Raw genomic sequence first — 18,075 nt, forward strand, 5'->3', positions numbered from 1 at the left:
CCAGCSYTGCCTCGGCGAGAATACACRAAATAAATGGGAAATCGGTGAATGTGCGGCTGTTCCTGCAGGGGCGGGACTCGAACCTGCGGCGCGGGGCGCGGGCAGAGCCCCGCCTGTCCGCCAGGGGGCGGGCACCATTCCGGCGGACGCGGCCATTGCCGCCCGGAAAGGGCGGGGCGGGGACGGGCCCGGCGTGAGGGACCCCCGGCACCGGGGCACGGTCACCATGGAGTCGTGGCACCTCCGCTTCGAGACTCTGGAGGCCCTGCGYCTCTCCAGCAAGGGCCGGCTGAGCTACTGCAGCCGCTGGCAGGAGGATGAGGTGAGGGGTCGGCCCTGCCCGCTGGCAACACCGCCCGCTCCGGGCTTGAAATATCTCCACACGGGGTCCCGGCCCGGGGTTGTGGGCTCAGGGAGCGGGGCTGAACCGCGGGGGTTCAAWTGTCGTGGAAAAGTAAGGGAAGAGCGGGAAAAGTGTTGGAAAGATATTAAAACAAGTGGTTGCATGGGGTAGCGAGCTGCGGTGATAAAGTACCTACTGACTGCAAATGTGCTCGTGGTGTGTTAAAAGTTTTATTGCTGTTTTGGATGTTAATGCTGCGTCGCGTTCACGGAGAATGTTTTCTCTCAAGGCTGCTTTGGAAGGATGTGTGGCTCCCGTTGAGCTCTCCCCTTACTGCGGCTGGGTGCTRGATAGCCTTAGTGGGAAATTAGACCAAGAAATCACACCTACCGGGACTTCAACGCCCAAACAATCCACACCTCTCGCAAAAARGGCATCTGCGGAAAAGGTCCCACCTGGCAGCCGCCGGAGCTCTTCACCACCTTCATCTACAGAGCCCAGTGAGACCAAGGTAGCTCTCTGATTATAATCCATGTGTTTATGGAGCAGCTGTGAGAAAAAAGCCCTGTCCTAATTTGCTGCCATAAATTGTCTAATTAAAGCTGTTTTGTGCTCAGTTAATTTATGGGGGAAATGTGCTTAGTTTTAACTTCTTGTGGCAAGGGGTGATAAAATTGGTATTAACAGGATTTTTTTAGAAAAATGCTTCATAGTAGGTAAAAGCAAACTCCCTTTTCCACCATAACTAAGAAAAATAGTTGGAGTTGTATAGTGTTAATGATTAGAAGCACAGGTTCATCCATTTGGGGGGATAAGGTCACAGAGAGGGTCAGGGATGTTTTAAGAGCCCATGAGTAACTGCCTTGGATTCTCAAGAGTCTTTGTGTGACTTACATGTGTTCTGGCTCTATTTTACAATGCAGAAGAGCAGGAAGCTGGGCAATGAGCAGTTGAGTTGTGGAGGTAATTCATTTGATGGAGCACCTGGAAAGAGAAATGTCTGTTGTTGTGTTCAGTGATATCTTCACCACATGACAGGGATGCTGAGCAGCAAAGTTTTGTATCATCTTGGCTCCAGTGAGACTTAARAAATATATTGTGAGGAAAAGTTATTAATGAAGCAGCAAGATGTGATMATCTTCATAAGAGAGTCTCAAGACTCCTCCTGAAGAATGATTCAAAGTACAAACCTGTYTTGACTTCTTCCACTGTAACATCTTTGTTGACAGTTCAGAGGATATGAGGGGCTGTCTGCRCTGTCCAGGTGTCAGTTGGCCTTTGTGAATGTCCTGGAGACTCGTGATATCTTTGGTTCCAGTTTTAGTGATTGGAAAAGTAATTATCCCAACCTCATAAACATGCTGGAGGGTCCTCAAAATGATGAGGCTGCACTACTGGGGTATATAACTGCTCTAGGAATGTATGTTGGTTGACTCCTTGGTCTGTTTCTTCACAAATAATAGTTTAGGAGACTTGTTTTATCTGTTTTCCTCTGTGAGTTGCTGATCCTGTGCTCAGTCACCGATTTTGCTTTTATGCTGACCATGCAGGAAAATGATCATCTTAGTCCCCTGGAAATAAATCAAGAAGCAGTTCTGTCATCTAAAGTTGCAAAAGTCGAAGGCTGCATTCGCATGTATGAAGAGATGCACAGGCTGAAAGCAAAGGTAAGAAAAAAAWTTGAGGGGGTGTTTGGGAATCACARGAGAGCTCCACAGCCAGATGTAAYAGTGCAAAGGRCAGCAAGTTGTCCTAAAYGTTGGGCAGTTTAGTTTGTGTTTTCTTCTGTCCAAATTGTTCAATGACACCTTGGGTTCCCCTGGCCCCTCTGTAATGCAGGAGAGGCTGAGACAGCGGCAGGAGGAGCAGGAGCAGATGGTGAGGGCAGCCTATGCCCAGGCCAGTGAGCAGCTGAAGCGCTTTGATGAACTCAGGGAGCTAAAGCGGCACCAGGAATTCCAAGAGTTGCAAGAAGTAATGGAGAAGAGGTGAGATTAGCTCCAGTATCCTTAAAATTTTGTGGCATTTAATCAAAATGGGGACTAGTTCCTATGTCTGGCAATTCTGTGCTAATCACTTGTGGTTGGAAATCTCACCTGCTGGGTTTTTTTGTGTTAACTATCCTGTTAAAGTTTGTTTGTCAGAGTAGATCTCTGCCTACTGTTGAGGTTTCATTGGTTTAAAAAAGACAATATTTGTGATAGTTAATGTTCCATTAGCTTATTTCAATATTAACTTGTGTGTTTGTTTGTGTTTTGTCTTCTGAATGTCTTGAATACAGTTTTTTGTCTTTATGTGTATTRTAGCTCAAAGGAGGCTCAGGGGCAGCAAGAGAAGTTGAAGGAAGAACACCGACATAGAGCAAAGGTCTGAGACTCTTCAGAATTGTCTTTCATGAAAGACCATTACTATTGGGTGGGAACTGGAAAGACCAATTAATTTATTTGTATTTCCATGATGCCCTGGAGTGAGGATGGATTTTTTGGTGCTATCCTGGCCATCTGCTGCAGTGTGGAAATGAATGCACTTGTGTCATAGGAACAGGAAGGCCCTGTAAAGCCAGAATCATCAGACCAGGAAGGAGCTGTAAAACTGGAATTTTTGAGGTATCTTATGACTCTTGTGTCTTTGTCTCCCCAGATATTGAACCTAAAATTGCGTGAGGCAGAGCAGCARAGGCAACGCCAGGAAGAGCTGGAACGTTTGCGCAAGGAAGAGGGCCAGGAGAGACTGCGTCGCCTTTATTCCATCCAGGAGGAACTGCTGCAGCTGAACCAGCAGATTGATCCCAACTAYAGGCACAAAGACTTGCCCAGAATCGATCTGTCTGCATACAGCAACCGTGGCAATCAGATCTGTGGACTGGTGTCRGGGCTTATCCGCACCACAAGTGAGGTACAGGCTCTGGAGCTGTTCTTAACTTTGGCTGTCATTCCTTTTTAAAGCTCCCTGTAGTTGTCTTCAAAGGCAGCTTGTCATGAGGCCTTTAAATAAGATGTCATAGCAATGTTTTTAGATATTCATTCTATAAAGCACCTAATTTCAAGGGGAATTCTCTCTTCTGGCAGTTCAGCTGTTCTCTTGAAAATGGCTTATAAAAATGCATGAGAACTTTTACAGSAGAAAGATTCAAATTGAATTGCTCAAACTCTTGATGCTGTAAAGTTCCTTTCTGAGACAATGGACTGGCTCATGAATTGTTAAATACTGAACTTCTTATGATTCTCCTGTGCTCATAAGCCTTTTTGCAGTAGCTGGGTTTCCTTGACATTTTATTTCTCTAGGGTGGGATAAAAATCTTGGGAAATAAAACACTAATAAGGCTAATCCTGCGCTCCTGCTTGTCACAGTTGGCTTTCTGCAGAGGGAGCTGTAAAAGGCTTTGCACTGGAGTTCTCTTGCGCTTGCCCAAACGCATTCTTAATTTTTGTTGTCATAGATCTTACAAGATTTAGTCATGGATTTACATTATTTGCAAATACTATGACCAATGTTATGCACAAATAAAGGAGATGGGAATAAAATACGTAGTTAGCTCCCAGATAATCTGAAGGCTAATGCTTCAGAGGCTCCTTGCTCTTGGAATTGGCCCTCTGACACTGGAACAGAAGGTTAATGCTGMGTTACCTCCCCTGTTTCTTGACAGAGAGGGTTCCCTACTCAGGCCGATGTGGCTACCACTGAACGAGCCCTGCAGGAGATGCGAGGGTTGATATCCACCATGCAGCAGGAAATTGCTGCAGCTCTGGAAGAAAAAAGGAGGAAAGATGAAGAGGAGGAGAAACAAAGGCAGAAAGAGTTAGAGAAAAAAGAGCAGATGAAGAGTCAGACTCCTGCGCCTGCACAGCAGTCAGGGGGAAAACAACAGAAGGAAGGTTGGTTAGGCTTTTTAATTTTTTTTTTTTTTTTAATTTCTTTGTCTTGCAGTTTTAAAATTAGTTTTCTCACTAGAGGTTTAGGTCTTTCTTAGTCATCATCTTTTTTTTTTGGTTTTGAATAACAGGACTTCAAGTTAAAACAGAAGAAAGTATCATGCAATGGTACCAGCAGCTTCAAAATGCTGCTGAGCAGTCTGTTGCTGCTTTCAGTGAAATTGCAAACTGCAAAGGCAACACTGAGGTATGAACAAATTATTAATACTATTGAAGAGATATCATCCTTACTTCTAGGGTAAATAGGACAGCTTTCATTTTAAAAAAGTCAGAAATTCTGTTGTAGCAGCCCCTGTTACCAATCTACTCATCCAAACTATCATAGGCATATACTTGTTTGGAAAGGATTTTAAAGTTATATATTTGTTTGTTCTCCAGGTGAAGAGGATAAAAACAAACTTGCAGAAAGCAGCTACAATCCCTGTGAGCCAGATCTCTAGCATATCAGGTCAGGAAAACATCAAGAGCTCAATCTCACTGAAGTTCCTTTTTGCTCCAAAGATTTTGTCAGGGCACAACTTAGCAAGCATTCCTGTAATTATCCCTACAGCAGAAAGTTGACCTGCACACAGCCCAAGTCTGTGCAGCAGCATTGTTTTTTAAAGGCCTGTTGCTTGCTTCACAAGCATCTGTCTTCATCAAGATTAAGTTTGGTTAATCAGATGGAGCAAAAGTCTTTTGAGGTGCCCTTTTGGGACTGGGTGTGGTGTTTGTAAACTTGATCTGGGTAAGATTTGTCTGCTGTTCCCCTATCTCCTRTCTCCATACATTCCTTATTATTTTCAGGCTCTAAGCTGAGAGAGGTGTTTGACAAGATCAATAACCTGCTGTCTGGGAAGCCTGTTCAGACTGAAGGGCAAACGGTGTCGGTGACTCAGCATCCACAGGGGCTGGAGTTTGTTTGTTACAAACTTGCAGAGAAGTTTGTGGTAAGGAAATCTCTCATTTGTGGTRGCACAGGTAGCCATTGCTGGAGGAAATGCTTTTGGACTCTAAACTGTGTCTCCAGCCATGAAGAACAAAATCACTGGGTGTTCAATTTRTGTGTATTAATGAAGTGAAAGAACTTATTCCSTCCCATCCTTGATGTTATTTCTTCYAGGAGGRAAAGTTCTTCTAAATTTCAGGCTTACATCTTACATATTTTGAACTATATGGGTGCAGTGTTAGTAGAAAAGAGTTTGATAGTTAATTTATGATGTATCACAAAATTGTATCTAGGCTCAAACCATTATATCTTGACAGAATTTGGGGGACAAAAAACCCCAACACTGAGGCTCAAGAGGCATATTTCAGTCCATGCTTTGTTGTTAGCTTCTCCCTAGAAATGAAGTGTCATAGTTTAAGTTGTTTTTTGAAGTTGGCAGTATTTTTCTCTAGTCTTTATTTGCAAAATTTGGCCTGTTTGAAGCTTTTATCCCTGCAGGAACAAATGCATGCAAAAATCAGCTCATGGAGTAAAACTGTGACTGATTTGTAAACATTTGAAAATGACTGTTTGGGTTGAGAATATTTTTTGTAGCCTGCACTTTAAGCCTGTGTTKGCTAATCCCATTTTCTATCCTGAGCCAGAGTTTATTGTCATCCTCTGTGGGAGCTGAGGACGTGCAGCTTCATCAGCTTTTCTATCCTTGGCTTCACAGCCATGGAAACATTAGGATCCTTTAGTAAAGGCTAATTACAAAAATGAGGGTTGGTTTGTTTTTTTTTTTTTTTCTTGCCTGAGAAATGGCTTGAAGGGTGGTAGTTGACTTTCCTTTTCCACTCTCCAGAAACATGGGGAAGGAGAAGTATCTTTTCACCATGATTCAGCTTTCCCAATTGCTGTGGTGCTCTCAGGAATCTGGGAATTACACCCTCGAGTCGGAGACATCTTTTTAGCTCATCTGCACAAAAAGTGCCCATATTCTGTGCCATTTTACCCTGCTCGGAAAGAAGGAACTTCTGTGGAAGAGTATCARAGGTAAATTTATTACTGGACTTTTTCAGCATGAGCCTTGCAAGTGTGAAGACTATTCTGAGTGAACTCCAGTTTCCCCCATCCCTGAGCACATAGGCATTGACTCTGGAGGTTCACTCACAGGTGTGTAAAAACCATCTTGTTCCACCCCCYTGCTATGGCAGGGACACTTTCCACTAGACCAAATTGTCCTTGAGCACTTTCTTGGATGGGGCAGCCACAACTTCTCTGTGTGACCTGTTCCAGTGCCTCCCCAAATGGTGGAACATACAATCCCGAGGGTAATGATTAGCCTTTGCAATAACTCTTATCTGGTTTTGGAGAATCCCTGTACTTAGTACAGGTGACTTAAAGTAAGCTGACAGCTCCAGGGACTTAAGTGAATGAATTTTGCTATACTAATACTGGAATGTTTTCTCATACGTAGGATGCTTGGATATGAAGTTCATGATTCTAAGGTGGAAGAACAGGATCATTTTCTTAAAAGGATGTCAGGAATGATTCGTCTCTATGCTGCCATCATTCAACTGCGGTGGCCTTATGGAAACAAGCAAGGGGTATGTGTGTGGCATTAGAATTAGAATCCTRTTACTATCCCCMGAGTCTATTAAATGTATTGGAAGCYGTTTTGTAGTGGAGGTGTGCTGAATTTAAACTAGCTCAGGATATATTTGAAAGGAAGTAGTCATAGCCATAAGGAACAAAGCAATGCCAAGTAATTAATGAGGTGGACTTTTAATTCCTTTATGTTTTCACAATGATCAAGTTTTATGTCAAGTTTCATGAAAAATTAAATGGGAAAACTGCCTGTTTTGATGACTGTGTTTTACCAGTCATAAAGCAAGTGCTGAGTAGCTTCTCTGTTGCTTTGTAGGCACATCCTCATGGTCTGAGCTATGGATGGCGCTGGCTTGCACAGATGTTGAATCTGGAGCCTCTGGCAGATTTGACAGCTATGCTGCTTTTAGATTTCCTGGAGGTAAGTGGTGTGGATAACTGTTAGTAGTTAAATATGACCAGTTTAKATCCCTTTTRGGTTCTGAAGGGGTTGCTGAGATGMGATTCACAGCAGGTTTTTTTAACTTGTTCTTATTCCTTCAGAAAGTTCTGTGAATATGTCCATGTTCTTGTAAATATAGCTTTGCAGCTGAATGATTTCAAAACTGAAGTTTTTATACACACAACTTCTGTTGTTGTATTTGATTCTTTTTAAGGTTCCTGGTATTTTAAAAATAGTTGTGTGGTGTTATATAAGGTCTGTTCTAAGCACTTGGCAGTTTGTACAGTGCAAGGAGGTTCTGTGGCTGTTCCAGCYAGTAAGTTCATAAAACAGGATAGGCTTTTCAGGCTGAAAAGGTGAGACCCTGATGGATATTAATCCTATATTTTAGGATATAGGCATGTGCTCAGTAAGAGCCGAAGTTAAAGGTTGAAATCAGGGAGACATAAACACTGTTGAACACAAGCAGCTTCTRTGCTCTTTAAATGCTTCCAAAGAACTGTCAAAGTACAGATGAGAAAGTGGGAAGTGAAGTACCCCATGGGGGATTCTGTTAGGGGTGGCGAAGTAAGAGGAACATTTGTCCTGTAAACTGGCTGTGTGGAGAAAGCTGATGAATCACTGCACACAGCAGTAATCACAGTGGGGAAATGACCACAGTGTGCCTCGGTGAATGGCGTTAGGAAAGAGAGCTGTTTTTGGAGGGAGACTGAGGTGAAAGAAAGAATAGCAAGATTCTTATCAGTGGCCACCATTGTCAACAGAAAAAAAAGGTGATTGTGGTAGCAGTAACATCATTTCAAGGATTTGCTTGTTTTAGTGTAGGTGTATTTCTTTAAATGTCTYGATAAAACWTTAARTGGTTGATATGGAACAGGTTCATTGCAGTTGTCAAGCAATTCTGAAACCCAATTCTTTAACCTGTTCTTTGTGCCTTTCTGTATGAYAGGTATGTGGCAATGCTCTGATGAAGCAGTACGGGGTTCAGTTCTGGAAAACAATGTTCTTTATCCAGAAATCCTATATCCCAAGGTATGATATGTGGGGTTAGGAATGTTGGTATTCRCTCTTAAATGACTCATCCATGTTTTCCAATCTCTACCATCCCACCCCMACACCCACTTGTGAATCAAACCCAACTTTCTAAATAGATTTTGAAACATGCTGTTGTTTCTGCAGAATTGAAGCTGTGACCAGTGCTGGCCAGATGGGCTGTTTGTCACGTTTGAAGAGTTTTGTGCAGGTAAAGTAATTATGGGTGTTTTGTTGTTCATGTAGTTTTAAAGTGTTTTGGTTTGGGTTTTGTTTTTTTTTTCCCATCATTCAGTATATGCATCATTTGGATAATGAGGCTGGCACTGCTTGCAGCACACCTGGTAATCCAGACCTGTCTCTATGATCTAAGCCATCTTTTGTAACTTTGCAATAACTGAATTACCTTAATGATAGTTATGATGTCAAACATCTTGCTGCCTTCTTAGCTCAGATCTAATTTTTATMAGTGAAAATGTATTTTCATTATAAAGCAGGATCAGTGAGAGATGTACAGGTTGAGGAGAATTCTGCTGAGTCATTTCTGTCATGGTTATTTCTTATCAGGAGTTGCTTKTTTTTAGCACTTGTCCTGATTATATGTATGGGGAAGTGACACTGAGCTGCTCTCTGTASTGTTTGTTTAGCACTGCATTCTGCATAATTTTTTTAATAAAGCTTGCAAAAGTGTAAAATACTTGACGTTTAAATTGATCTGTGAATGATGACTTAGATTATGATACTAAAATATGATMGTTTTGGATTTGTACTTTCATAATTAATTCTGGTACATTTTCTTAGCAATGCTTTGAATGTGCAGTAAGAGAATTCCTGAGAAGCCAGATTAAGATACACTTTTATTTATCTTTATTATTTGTCTTTCTCTCCATTAGAAATGTCTGCAGGAGGAGGAAATTCCATTACCAAAGGGCATTCTGACACCTTCCTTTTGGAGAATATAAATCGGTCTGTATTTCCTTTCCTCTGGATGTCTGTGCTTTCAGAGATGGCTTTCTCTTAACACATAAATGCATTTTCTGCATTGAATCACAGAATGGCTTGGATTGGAAGGGGCCTTAAAGATCATCTCWTTCCTGCTATGGGCAAGAGCCCTTTCCACTAGACCAGGCCCAGCCTGGCCTTGGACACTTCCAGGGGTGGGGCAGCCACAGCTTCTCTGAGCAACCTGTGCAATCCTCAACCTGTGATGAGGGCATCATCACCCTCACAGGGAAGAATTTCTTCCCCATGTCCCATCTAACCCTGCCCCTTGGCAGTGGGAAGCCATTCCCCATGTCCAGGGTCCCTCTGTAGCTCTCCTGGAGGGGCCCCTTTATACACTGGAGGGGACTCTAATGTCTCCCTGGCGCCTTCTCTTCTCCAGGCTGAACACCTGCAGCTCTCCCAGCCTGGCTTTAGAGCAGAGGGAGTCCAGCCCTTTTATTAACTTAGTGTTTTTCCTCTGGTTGTTCCAACAGATCAACGTTTTTTGGATGGGGAGCCCCTGGACACAGTTTGAAGAATGAGAATAAAATATTCTATCAGCCTTAACATTTAATTCAAGAAGATTTATTTGTTAAGACATKGAAGTTAAATCTTTGCACTAGTTCTTTATAAGTTCTTTTATAAGAAATTAGTGAAAATTCAAGACTTTGCCTTCATATTTTAAACATGTGAAAGATGCTTTAAATGCTGTGTCCTCATGGCTCCGGAGGTTAAGGACTCATGGACTGAAAAATTGCACAGTGCTGTTCTGCTCATGAAAGTGAAAATACCTCACAGCTTTATGAACTCTTAACAGCGTAATGAATCTCAAACTTACTGCTACAACTTTATTTTTGTATTTTTTGCATCTTTTATAATTCAACCATRATTATGCTGGTGGACTTGTCTCAACATCTAAAAACTACAGTGAGGCTGGTAAAGGCTGATCARTGCTGACACTTGTCTATCTTGGATGTAACTTCACTCCGAAAGGTGGGACTGTGGGTTGAAGGGAGGTAGACTCTCTGCTCCAAAATGTTTGTGGGGGAAAGAAAGAGTTCCTGAAACAATAGAAATTCTATGGGTTTTTTCTGTTGGAGAGGGACAATCGAGAGAATCCACAGCTCCTTGATGAATACGGGAGATGGAAAATCTGTTGGGTTTATGGTGAGCTGTCCTTGAAGTGTTTTGGTGGCCTCTGAGATGAGAGATTTTGCTTCTTGAGTTCTACAGGACAGTTAATTATTCTCGGAGTATACTGTTGCAAGTTGAAAATGTTATTTTTACCAGTCTGGGGTCTGTTTTTCCTAGAGGTACCAGGGTTTGAAGCTGTAGAAYGTGGAGTTAAGGCCATTTGAGATTATGAATTTGATTTTCTGTATTATGCTTGAGGTTTCTGGGAAGTGGTAACATGTACTTCAGAATTCACGTGTGTAAAAGCCTTAATCTTGGCTTTAAAATGGACTAGTACATAAGTTAAATTTGTATTGGTTTATGTATATTGTAAATTGTCTTGAATTCTTTAGACTACTGTTACCTTATGATGGTTCTGGGAAATTGGAAATATTCTTCTGGTGTCCTTTTTGCCAGATAACTCTGAAGCAATGCAACTTTTATCAATGTACTTGAAAATGCACAAGGTTTTTTTAATACTGAGTGGAGATGTTTTAATTATATATTGCATATCCATAATTATGGTRGAGATTCACTTTGCCAAGACAGTAATTGGTCCTGTCTGTTAGAAACAATTGTCTGCCTTTGCCAAACCCAAGGAGGAATTTGGTTTTGTACTTATGAAATACAATGCTTTTTTTTTGCTGACAGCTACAAGGGGTTTGTGAATAAAAGTATATATTTTTATAAATATCAAACAAGRTATCCTTTTCTGCCTCAGTAAAGAGCAACCACATACCTACTKTTTTAAAAATACTGGTAAGATTTTCTAAACGGATAATACGTGTGCTTCATAAGAATCAATATTTATTTTTAGATGTAGCTTGAGGTTGTATCTGCTGCTTGAGCTGAATGTTTGACTTCTTTTTGTCATTCTAGCAGGTTTGGCTGGTAGCCAGTTGGTGTTCTGAAGCTGCAGTGCAAATAAGGTCATATGCATCTATTCATGGTATTTTTACATGTATATTTATATCAACTATGACCAAGGAGAGCATCTCAGATGTGGAAATACTGTCCCTTCAGGACAAAATGCAGCAAAGTTGCTGTGAATCAAACCCCTGCTTGGAGACAGAAGTTCCAGGCAGTCTCAGGGATGCAATGTCACCATAARTGTCTGTGCTTCCAATTAAGTACTTCACTCAAATAAAGTGTTATTAACTTACACAGCCATCAAACCCACTCACTACTTTGAGCCAATAACATTCTAGCTGCCTTCCAGCYCTCTAATCTCTAATTATTTAATTTTTTTAAGAGTAGAATGTGTCTATTTTAAACATCAATTTAATGCTAAAGGCTCATTTTCCTTTGAATTTATGCATCAGCTTTTCAGAAATAGCTTTCCCTTGACAGGTGCTTGCAGCCTTTTGATGCTGTGTCCTTGGCAAGCTTCTGGGTGAACACTGCACCGTGCTTGAGGCAGCCACTTTAATCTATACATCTATATATCCGTATATAAATTTTATTTATTTATATATATATATATATAATATGTATCTATATAATGTAAAACTAACAAAACTGCTGCTTTGARCGTGGCTGGATGCTGCACACGTGCCCTGTCCCCATTACTGAGTCTCAGAACCTCGATTCTCTGAGACCCAAATTGTCTCTGGCTGCTGAGAAGGGAACAGAGACCCCTCTGCCGCCCTCCTGTGCGGACATTTTAACCGATTTCCCCTCTMATCCCGTATTTTTGTGGTGCTCGAGGCCAGTCCATGGAACGCACAAACGTCCTCCGCACCCTGCTCTGCCGTTCGGCTCTTTCCGGAACCGCTCGGGTCTTTCCGTAATTGCTCGTTCCTTTCCGGACACTGTTCCTCGTTTCTTTCCGAACTCCTCAGTCTTGCCGTAACTGCTCGTGTCTTCCCGGAATCACTCGGAATTCTCTCCGGCTCCCYGCTGTTCTCCGGCTGAGCTCGGGGTGGGCGTGGCCTCCCCGCACCCTTTTCCCGATTCTTTCCGAAGCCCTTCGGCTCTTTCCGCCGGCCGGGCAGGGCCGCTCTGCGGCGCTGACGTCACCTCCGGCCGCGCTATAAAAAGGCAGGCGCGGGCGGCGCGCGCGGTCCGTGGCGGAGGGCGCGGAGCCGGCGGGAGGTCCTTGCGCACCCACAGACCCGGTGAGGGGATGGGGCGGGCGGGGGGCGCCGCGCGGCCTTYACCGCACCCCGTTCGAGCTCACCGCACCCCGCACGTACAGCCGGGCACAGGTGTGCGGTTGCTCCGGGTGAGGCTGAGGCCGGCCCTGCCTCCGCGGGCGTCCCGGCCGCCTCTCACTCGCCCTCCGCGGCAGCCGCGGCTCCGCCGGCCGGTGCTTTATCGCGGAGAGCCGCAGAGCCGGGCCCGGGGTCTCCCCGCAGCCCTCGGTCGAGCGGAGCGAAGGGCGGGGGCGCGGTGCGGGTGAAGGGCGGGCGGGCAGGGAGCGGCCGCAGCCGCCCTGGGCAGCGCGACCAGCGGCTGGAATCCCATTCAGCGCCTCAGGGAGGGACAAACAGGCGAGAAGTAMCATCCCSGGCGGATAACAGCCCCCGCCGTGCYTGCCCGTCCCCTCGGGGTTGCCASCCAGCATTTCCCGGGGAGAATTCCCGGGGGATGGAGCCCCTGGCGCTCCGCAGCGCCGGGAATCATTGCACAGCAATGGCTCCCGCGGCTGCACAGCCCTGTCCAAGGTCAGGAGATGCGGCGAGGAGAAGGAAGGAGCGATGGAGGGGCCGAGGCAGCGGGGGAGAGCCCGCTCCACAGGGCCGGGGGTCTCCGGGCAGGGACGGACACGGGGGTGGCTCAGCAGAGCTGACAGGCATGGAGGCATTTCAAAGGCATCTCCAGACCTCTGTTCCTTTCATATATGTGTCACTTTATATGTAGGACAAGGTCTAATGCTTCYTTTGTGAAAGAATCAGTATTTGCCCCTGCCCTGATTCATTTTTTTGAAAAAATTTAAAATAAATCCAAGACGAGTGTTTCTCAGTTTGTTCCTGCATGCACCTTACCTGGTTATAATGATAAAAATCTGCATTGCTGGGTCATAAATATGTGCCGATAGGGAAACAATTTGCCCTGATATTGAAGGAAAACTAAGCAATTACCACTGTATATTTTTTCAGCAGGTTCATAGTGGCTGWTCAGGATTTTTTTGTAGCTGTTTTATCATAAACCAGCTTCGTGTTCAGTTGAAAATGTACGTGACTCTTGAGCAGTCTTTCATACATATTTAAATAGATTTTGARGAGCAGTTKTCTGGAGATGGCGAAYGAACACATCAGGAAAAAAAAWWAAAAAACAACCCAAAAAAAGCCAACTCAGCCTGAAATGGTTTTGTATCTTTCTGGAAAACAAGTAATCCATTTTCTTTTGGCATTTTGTTTTCAGCAAAGTGCCAGAAGATTCCAATGACTGTGTTCACCGAAAGGCCTTGATCAGGGATTCAGATTTGTTCAAAACAAATTTTAAATCCCACTGTGGTATTTTCATGCATTTAAACACAACTAGCAGTGAGTTCTTCCACGAAATCTTCATTTGTCCTTATTTACAGATGGTGCAGAGAAAATAATAGATAAAAGGTTGAAAATTGGGTGCTTTCTGCTGCATTGTGTGCAGGATCTCTACCTGTAATAAAGGAATTGTTAAGATGTGGAAAATACTTGAACCAAGATAACAGGTTACATTGTTCACAAAAAGTCATTTATTTCCATTCTCGTTGAAATAAAAAGCCACAATATCCATATTGGTYGGACTGGTATCAGAATTTTATTTGTAAAAACTGATTTCAATGTAATGCTTCTCTGAGATTKGTGGTTCAAGAAGTTAAAGATATTTCTGGTTGATTTTTTAATAACAAAGGTAGCCCCAATAACAAAATTTGTGAATATCAAAGACTGTTGGTTATTTAMGCATTTTAAGCATTTTTTGCACATTTTTCTTCTGCACAGCAGTAAGATAAGAGAAGCCTTAATTCTCTTGACAGAGGGTGGTACCTCATGGTGAGAAATTTGTATTTCTCAACTATGACATTTACAACTAACCTTAGTTAATTTAACACAAATAACTTGGTACCTTCGCTGCCTTCTTTCGGTCCGTTTAATGCATTTATGGGGTTGTAACTGTTTGAACCATAAATACATTGCTTTTTGGGGGCAATTAATCACTTCCCCTCTATCGGAGGAAATAATACAAATTCCTCCCTTTTCAGCTTGTTAGTGTAGTGTGGGAGTTTGTTTTTTCCATTTGTCCCCGGAGTGAGTGTAGGCAGCAGAAGAATGGGGTGGAGCAGATTGCAGATGCCGTGGATGGAGGCTGTGAGCACGGCTGTGCTGCCCATGGATCCAGCGAGTGGGAATGCGCTGACTCCCTGCTGCAGCTGACACAGGTGAAGCTGTGCAAATGCCAGAGAAACATGCACAGCTCCAGCAAGCACAAAGGCACACAGTGCTGCAATTTTCCATGCAGGGGTTTCAGTGTGTCCATTCAGATAACGTAGGTTCGGGGAAGACAAGGACATTTTCAGCTGAAAATTCAGTGGGTTGGACACTCTTTAACAGCTACATCTCAAGAAATGTCATCTCAAAAATACCTTCTGTCACAACTGCTACTTGTCCGTTTTTTTTTCTTGTGGCAATTGAAAGTAATTTTTGTGGATTTGTAGGTTCCAAACCTTCTGATTGAATTTGTGTCTTCAAATTAAGCCGTCACACTTGATTATGCCGTAGCAAGAACCATCATTTGCCAAATACAGATAACTTGCTTTATTTTCTGTTTTGATTAGTTTTTCGTTTTGTTTTTAACTAGCTGCAAAGGATAGTACATTCCAAATTAACTACGTTTTCCCGTTGATATTGTAACCTTTTTTTTTGCATGAGGAGGTCTGTCATTCTCAATAGCTTGGGTAACACTAACACCAAATTGTTTCATGTGACATGGAAGCAAAAAATAGTAATTAACAGGTACTGTGACAGAAAAAAATCAGCCATATCCTTATGCTGGCCATTAGTTGAACGTTATCTTGATTTCCCCCTCCCTTTTAGACTCTACATTCTTCCATCATGTTGTCATCGTTTCGTAAAGTCAAAGTCCAGGTATTTTTCCGTAATGCATGAAGTGCCCTTGCCACACTTGCCTGCCTTTATTGCAGTGACCTGTTTGTAACAAAAGCCACTGGTTTGAGTTTATTCTATRTAGCAGGTGCTTTATTTGCACTTGGTGTGAGTCTAATCTGCCTTTCCTTTAATACTTTTGAGTTGCCTAATTTCTGTCTGTGATGCATGATGTGTGGTTATTTTACAGGAGTTATAGTTGAATATAAACAGGTTTTGATACAGAATTATTTTCCAAGTAGTTTTTGTTTTAAAATGTACTTGAGCGGAATCTTTTTCTTTATAGCGTCTGCAAATCAACCATGAGGAGAGATTTACCATGTAGAACATGGTGCATTCAAAGTTGGCTTTGGTTCCTGTTCATCCACTTGCACAAATTTACAGTCCTTGAGTTATTGTGGTGTAACTGTTTCTACAGAGTGATGTTTCCCTTTCAGTGGTGATAAATAAATAGAATGTATGGATTAGACTTCAGCTGGGGAGCACGAGCAACTAGATTTTATTTGGAAATGGTAAATGTAAATGTTTATACTGCAATTAAAATGACAATGAAAAGGTAACAAATGGAGATGGAAAATGCTGGGGTTAATTATATAATCTTGCATTACCTGTAAACTCTGCATTTCTGCAATGCAGTCAAGGTAATTTGCTTTCTCAGGAGTCTCAGCAGAGTGCAGTCCTTGCCAGCCCTGCATAGTTTTATCAAAGGTCTGTGATGTTAAAGCAAAACAAAGCCAAAAAAAACCCTTTGTATAAATTCAGATGGGCAATTCAACAGCTCATATTTAAATAGTGGAATTAAAATTATAAGATTAAATGGTTAAAAATGAACAAGTCTTTAACTGCTTTCATATTTCAAAAGGACATAGTTGAGGCTGAGCTCAAACCCTCTTGTCAGCCTAAATCACCAGCTTTGCAGTCACTTTGGTTTAAACAACTTACATGTGTTTTTTATTTTGATGTGACAGTGTCTGTGTCCCTGCAATACCTGTTTAAATTTYGGGGCTTGTTTGAATTTTACCTGCACTGTGGTTAGTCTGTAGGAGTCTGCAGCATTAGGCAGCAACTTCAGCACATCTTGATTTCTTTWGTACTGCAGTGCTTGACTGATTTTTCTGGCTTGGAATTTGTGGAGGTTTGAAGCAGTTAATGACCTTCCTTAGCAGTGTATTTGAACACAGGGTTCTGCTGCACATAATCTACCCTTAAAACGTCTTTATTTTGTTAATTTAAATTCAGCAAATCAAAAAGCCAGGCATTAWTTTTGTCTCAATAATGTTTTAAATCTCTAGGATAGAATATGACGTCCTTTAGCTTTTTCTCTGTAACACAACATGCTCAGGCTCCTTTTGCAGGAGCCCGTGCTGTGCATGTTTTTGGAAAGATTSTCTTTGATTTTCCAGCAGTACAAGTACTTACGGACTTCCCTAAACCAGGCAGTCTTGCTTGTTTGTTTCTTACCTAGTGTTTCGAGGGAGCTGTGAATCTTAAAGCTGGGAAAAATGTGTGGGTTTTTTTTTCTCCCCTCTGTCCTTTTGAAGGTTATTTTCACATCCATTTCACATTCATTTTTTGCTTAAAGAAGAAAGATCAGCAATCTGTTCCCRTTCCCCAGGAGGGAGTAGCTGGTATCAGTTAAATCTTCTTTAGACAAGATTGACGATGTGTGGTGTTGATGAACTTTAAAAAAACACATCGAGCTGTTCATGTGTGCATACTTGGGAAGCAGGAATGTTTTGATAGGGAAAATATTTCTGTTACAGGCTACTACTGAGGTCATATATGCTGAATATATGTAACACATCAGAACTTGTCTTAAGAGAAAGTAATTATTTTACTACTTAAGATCCTCATGTACTGATATCTGGTTGTTTTTCAGGCAAAGGAGTTTAATTTTTTAAGCTTCATATAATTGCTTTTAAAAGTACACTGAAATCTTCTGCCTGACACTGAATGTGTTTCACAATYGTGCTTTTAAATCCCTGAAAACATGTTTTGGTAAGGGAAATGCTGACAGCTCTGCTGTATGGCACCGCTGTAATTCCTGTTGAACCCACCTCAATTCCGCTGTTCCTGAACTTGAATGGTGTTGCTGACATCATCATTGTTGCACTGCGGTGTCTGTAAATACCTGCAGTTGTGTATTTTAGTGTGCCATTATGTATAATTTGTATTGACTGGGGAAGGCATAGATGGAAGCATGAGAGTAATAAGTTTGTTTTGCTGTTTTGTTTTTTTTCCCTGAAGTTTCCTACTTCTTTTTGTTGGCTATTTTTTTTTTCTCTTCAAGTTACACCACCACAATGGTGCAGTGTGAAGAAGCATTTCTGATTTTTTGACTTAGACATAACGTGACTTTAAGTCAGTCTTACAGCATGAAAGGAAGAATGAAATGCCATCAGGGCAGTCCAGATCTGCTGTCTGGGGCCTGGAAAGTTCTCTCAGTSTGCCCTTATCACCCAGCACCGGCTGTGCTGGGCGGGGCCGGAGGGATGACGCTGGTTATCTGGGGACAGAGTGGCACGGTCACATCCCAGGGCTTTTCACCTTAAAAACAGAAACCA

General features: G+C 42.5%; 2 protein-coding genes across 2 annotated transcripts in view; both read left to right on the plus strand.

Annotated features, from left to right (window-relative positions):
- The first annotated feature begins 153 nt into the window (after window positions 1–153).
- GLE1 (GLE1 RNA export mediator) lies at window positions 154–11,114 on the plus strand. Its single transcript, XM_057374625.1, has 17 exons — window positions 154–322; window positions 633–854; window positions 1,894–2,010; window positions 2,183–2,331; window positions 2,650–2,710; window positions 2,984–3,238; window positions 3,990–4,218; window positions 4,347–4,462; window positions 4,654–4,723; window positions 5,062–5,204; window positions 6,048–6,238; window positions 6,663–6,792; window positions 7,110–7,214; window positions 8,185–8,267; window positions 8,415–8,478; window positions 9,161–9,233; window positions 9,746–11,114. The coding sequence occupies exons 1-16, from the start codon at window positions 227–229 to the stop codon at window positions 9,227–9,229; spliced, it is 2,100 nt and encodes a 699-aa protein (XP_057230608.1). The 5' UTR covers window positions 154–226; the 3' UTR covers window positions 9,230–9,233; window positions 9,746–11,114.
- Window positions 11,115–12,457: 1,343 nt separating this feature from the next.
- SPTAN1 (spectrin alpha, non-erythrocytic 1) overlaps window positions 12,458–18,075 on the plus strand; it is a 45,327-nt gene continuing 39,709 nt past the window's right edge. Inside the window, exon 1 of the mRNA XM_057374608.1 lies at window positions 12,458–12,541. The gene's annotated coding sequence lies outside the window, so the exon portion shown is untranslated. The remainder of the gene's footprint in view (window positions 12,542–18,075) is intronic.

Source organism: Malurus melanocephalus, unplaced genomic scaffold (genome assembly GCF_030028575.1).
Source record: "Malurus melanocephalus ecotype Western Australia unplaced genomic scaffold, MMel_1.1 scaffold_230, whole genome shotgun sequence".
Taxonomy (NCBI): Eukaryota; Metazoa; Chordata; class Aves; order Passeriformes; family Maluridae; genus Malurus; species Malurus melanocephalus.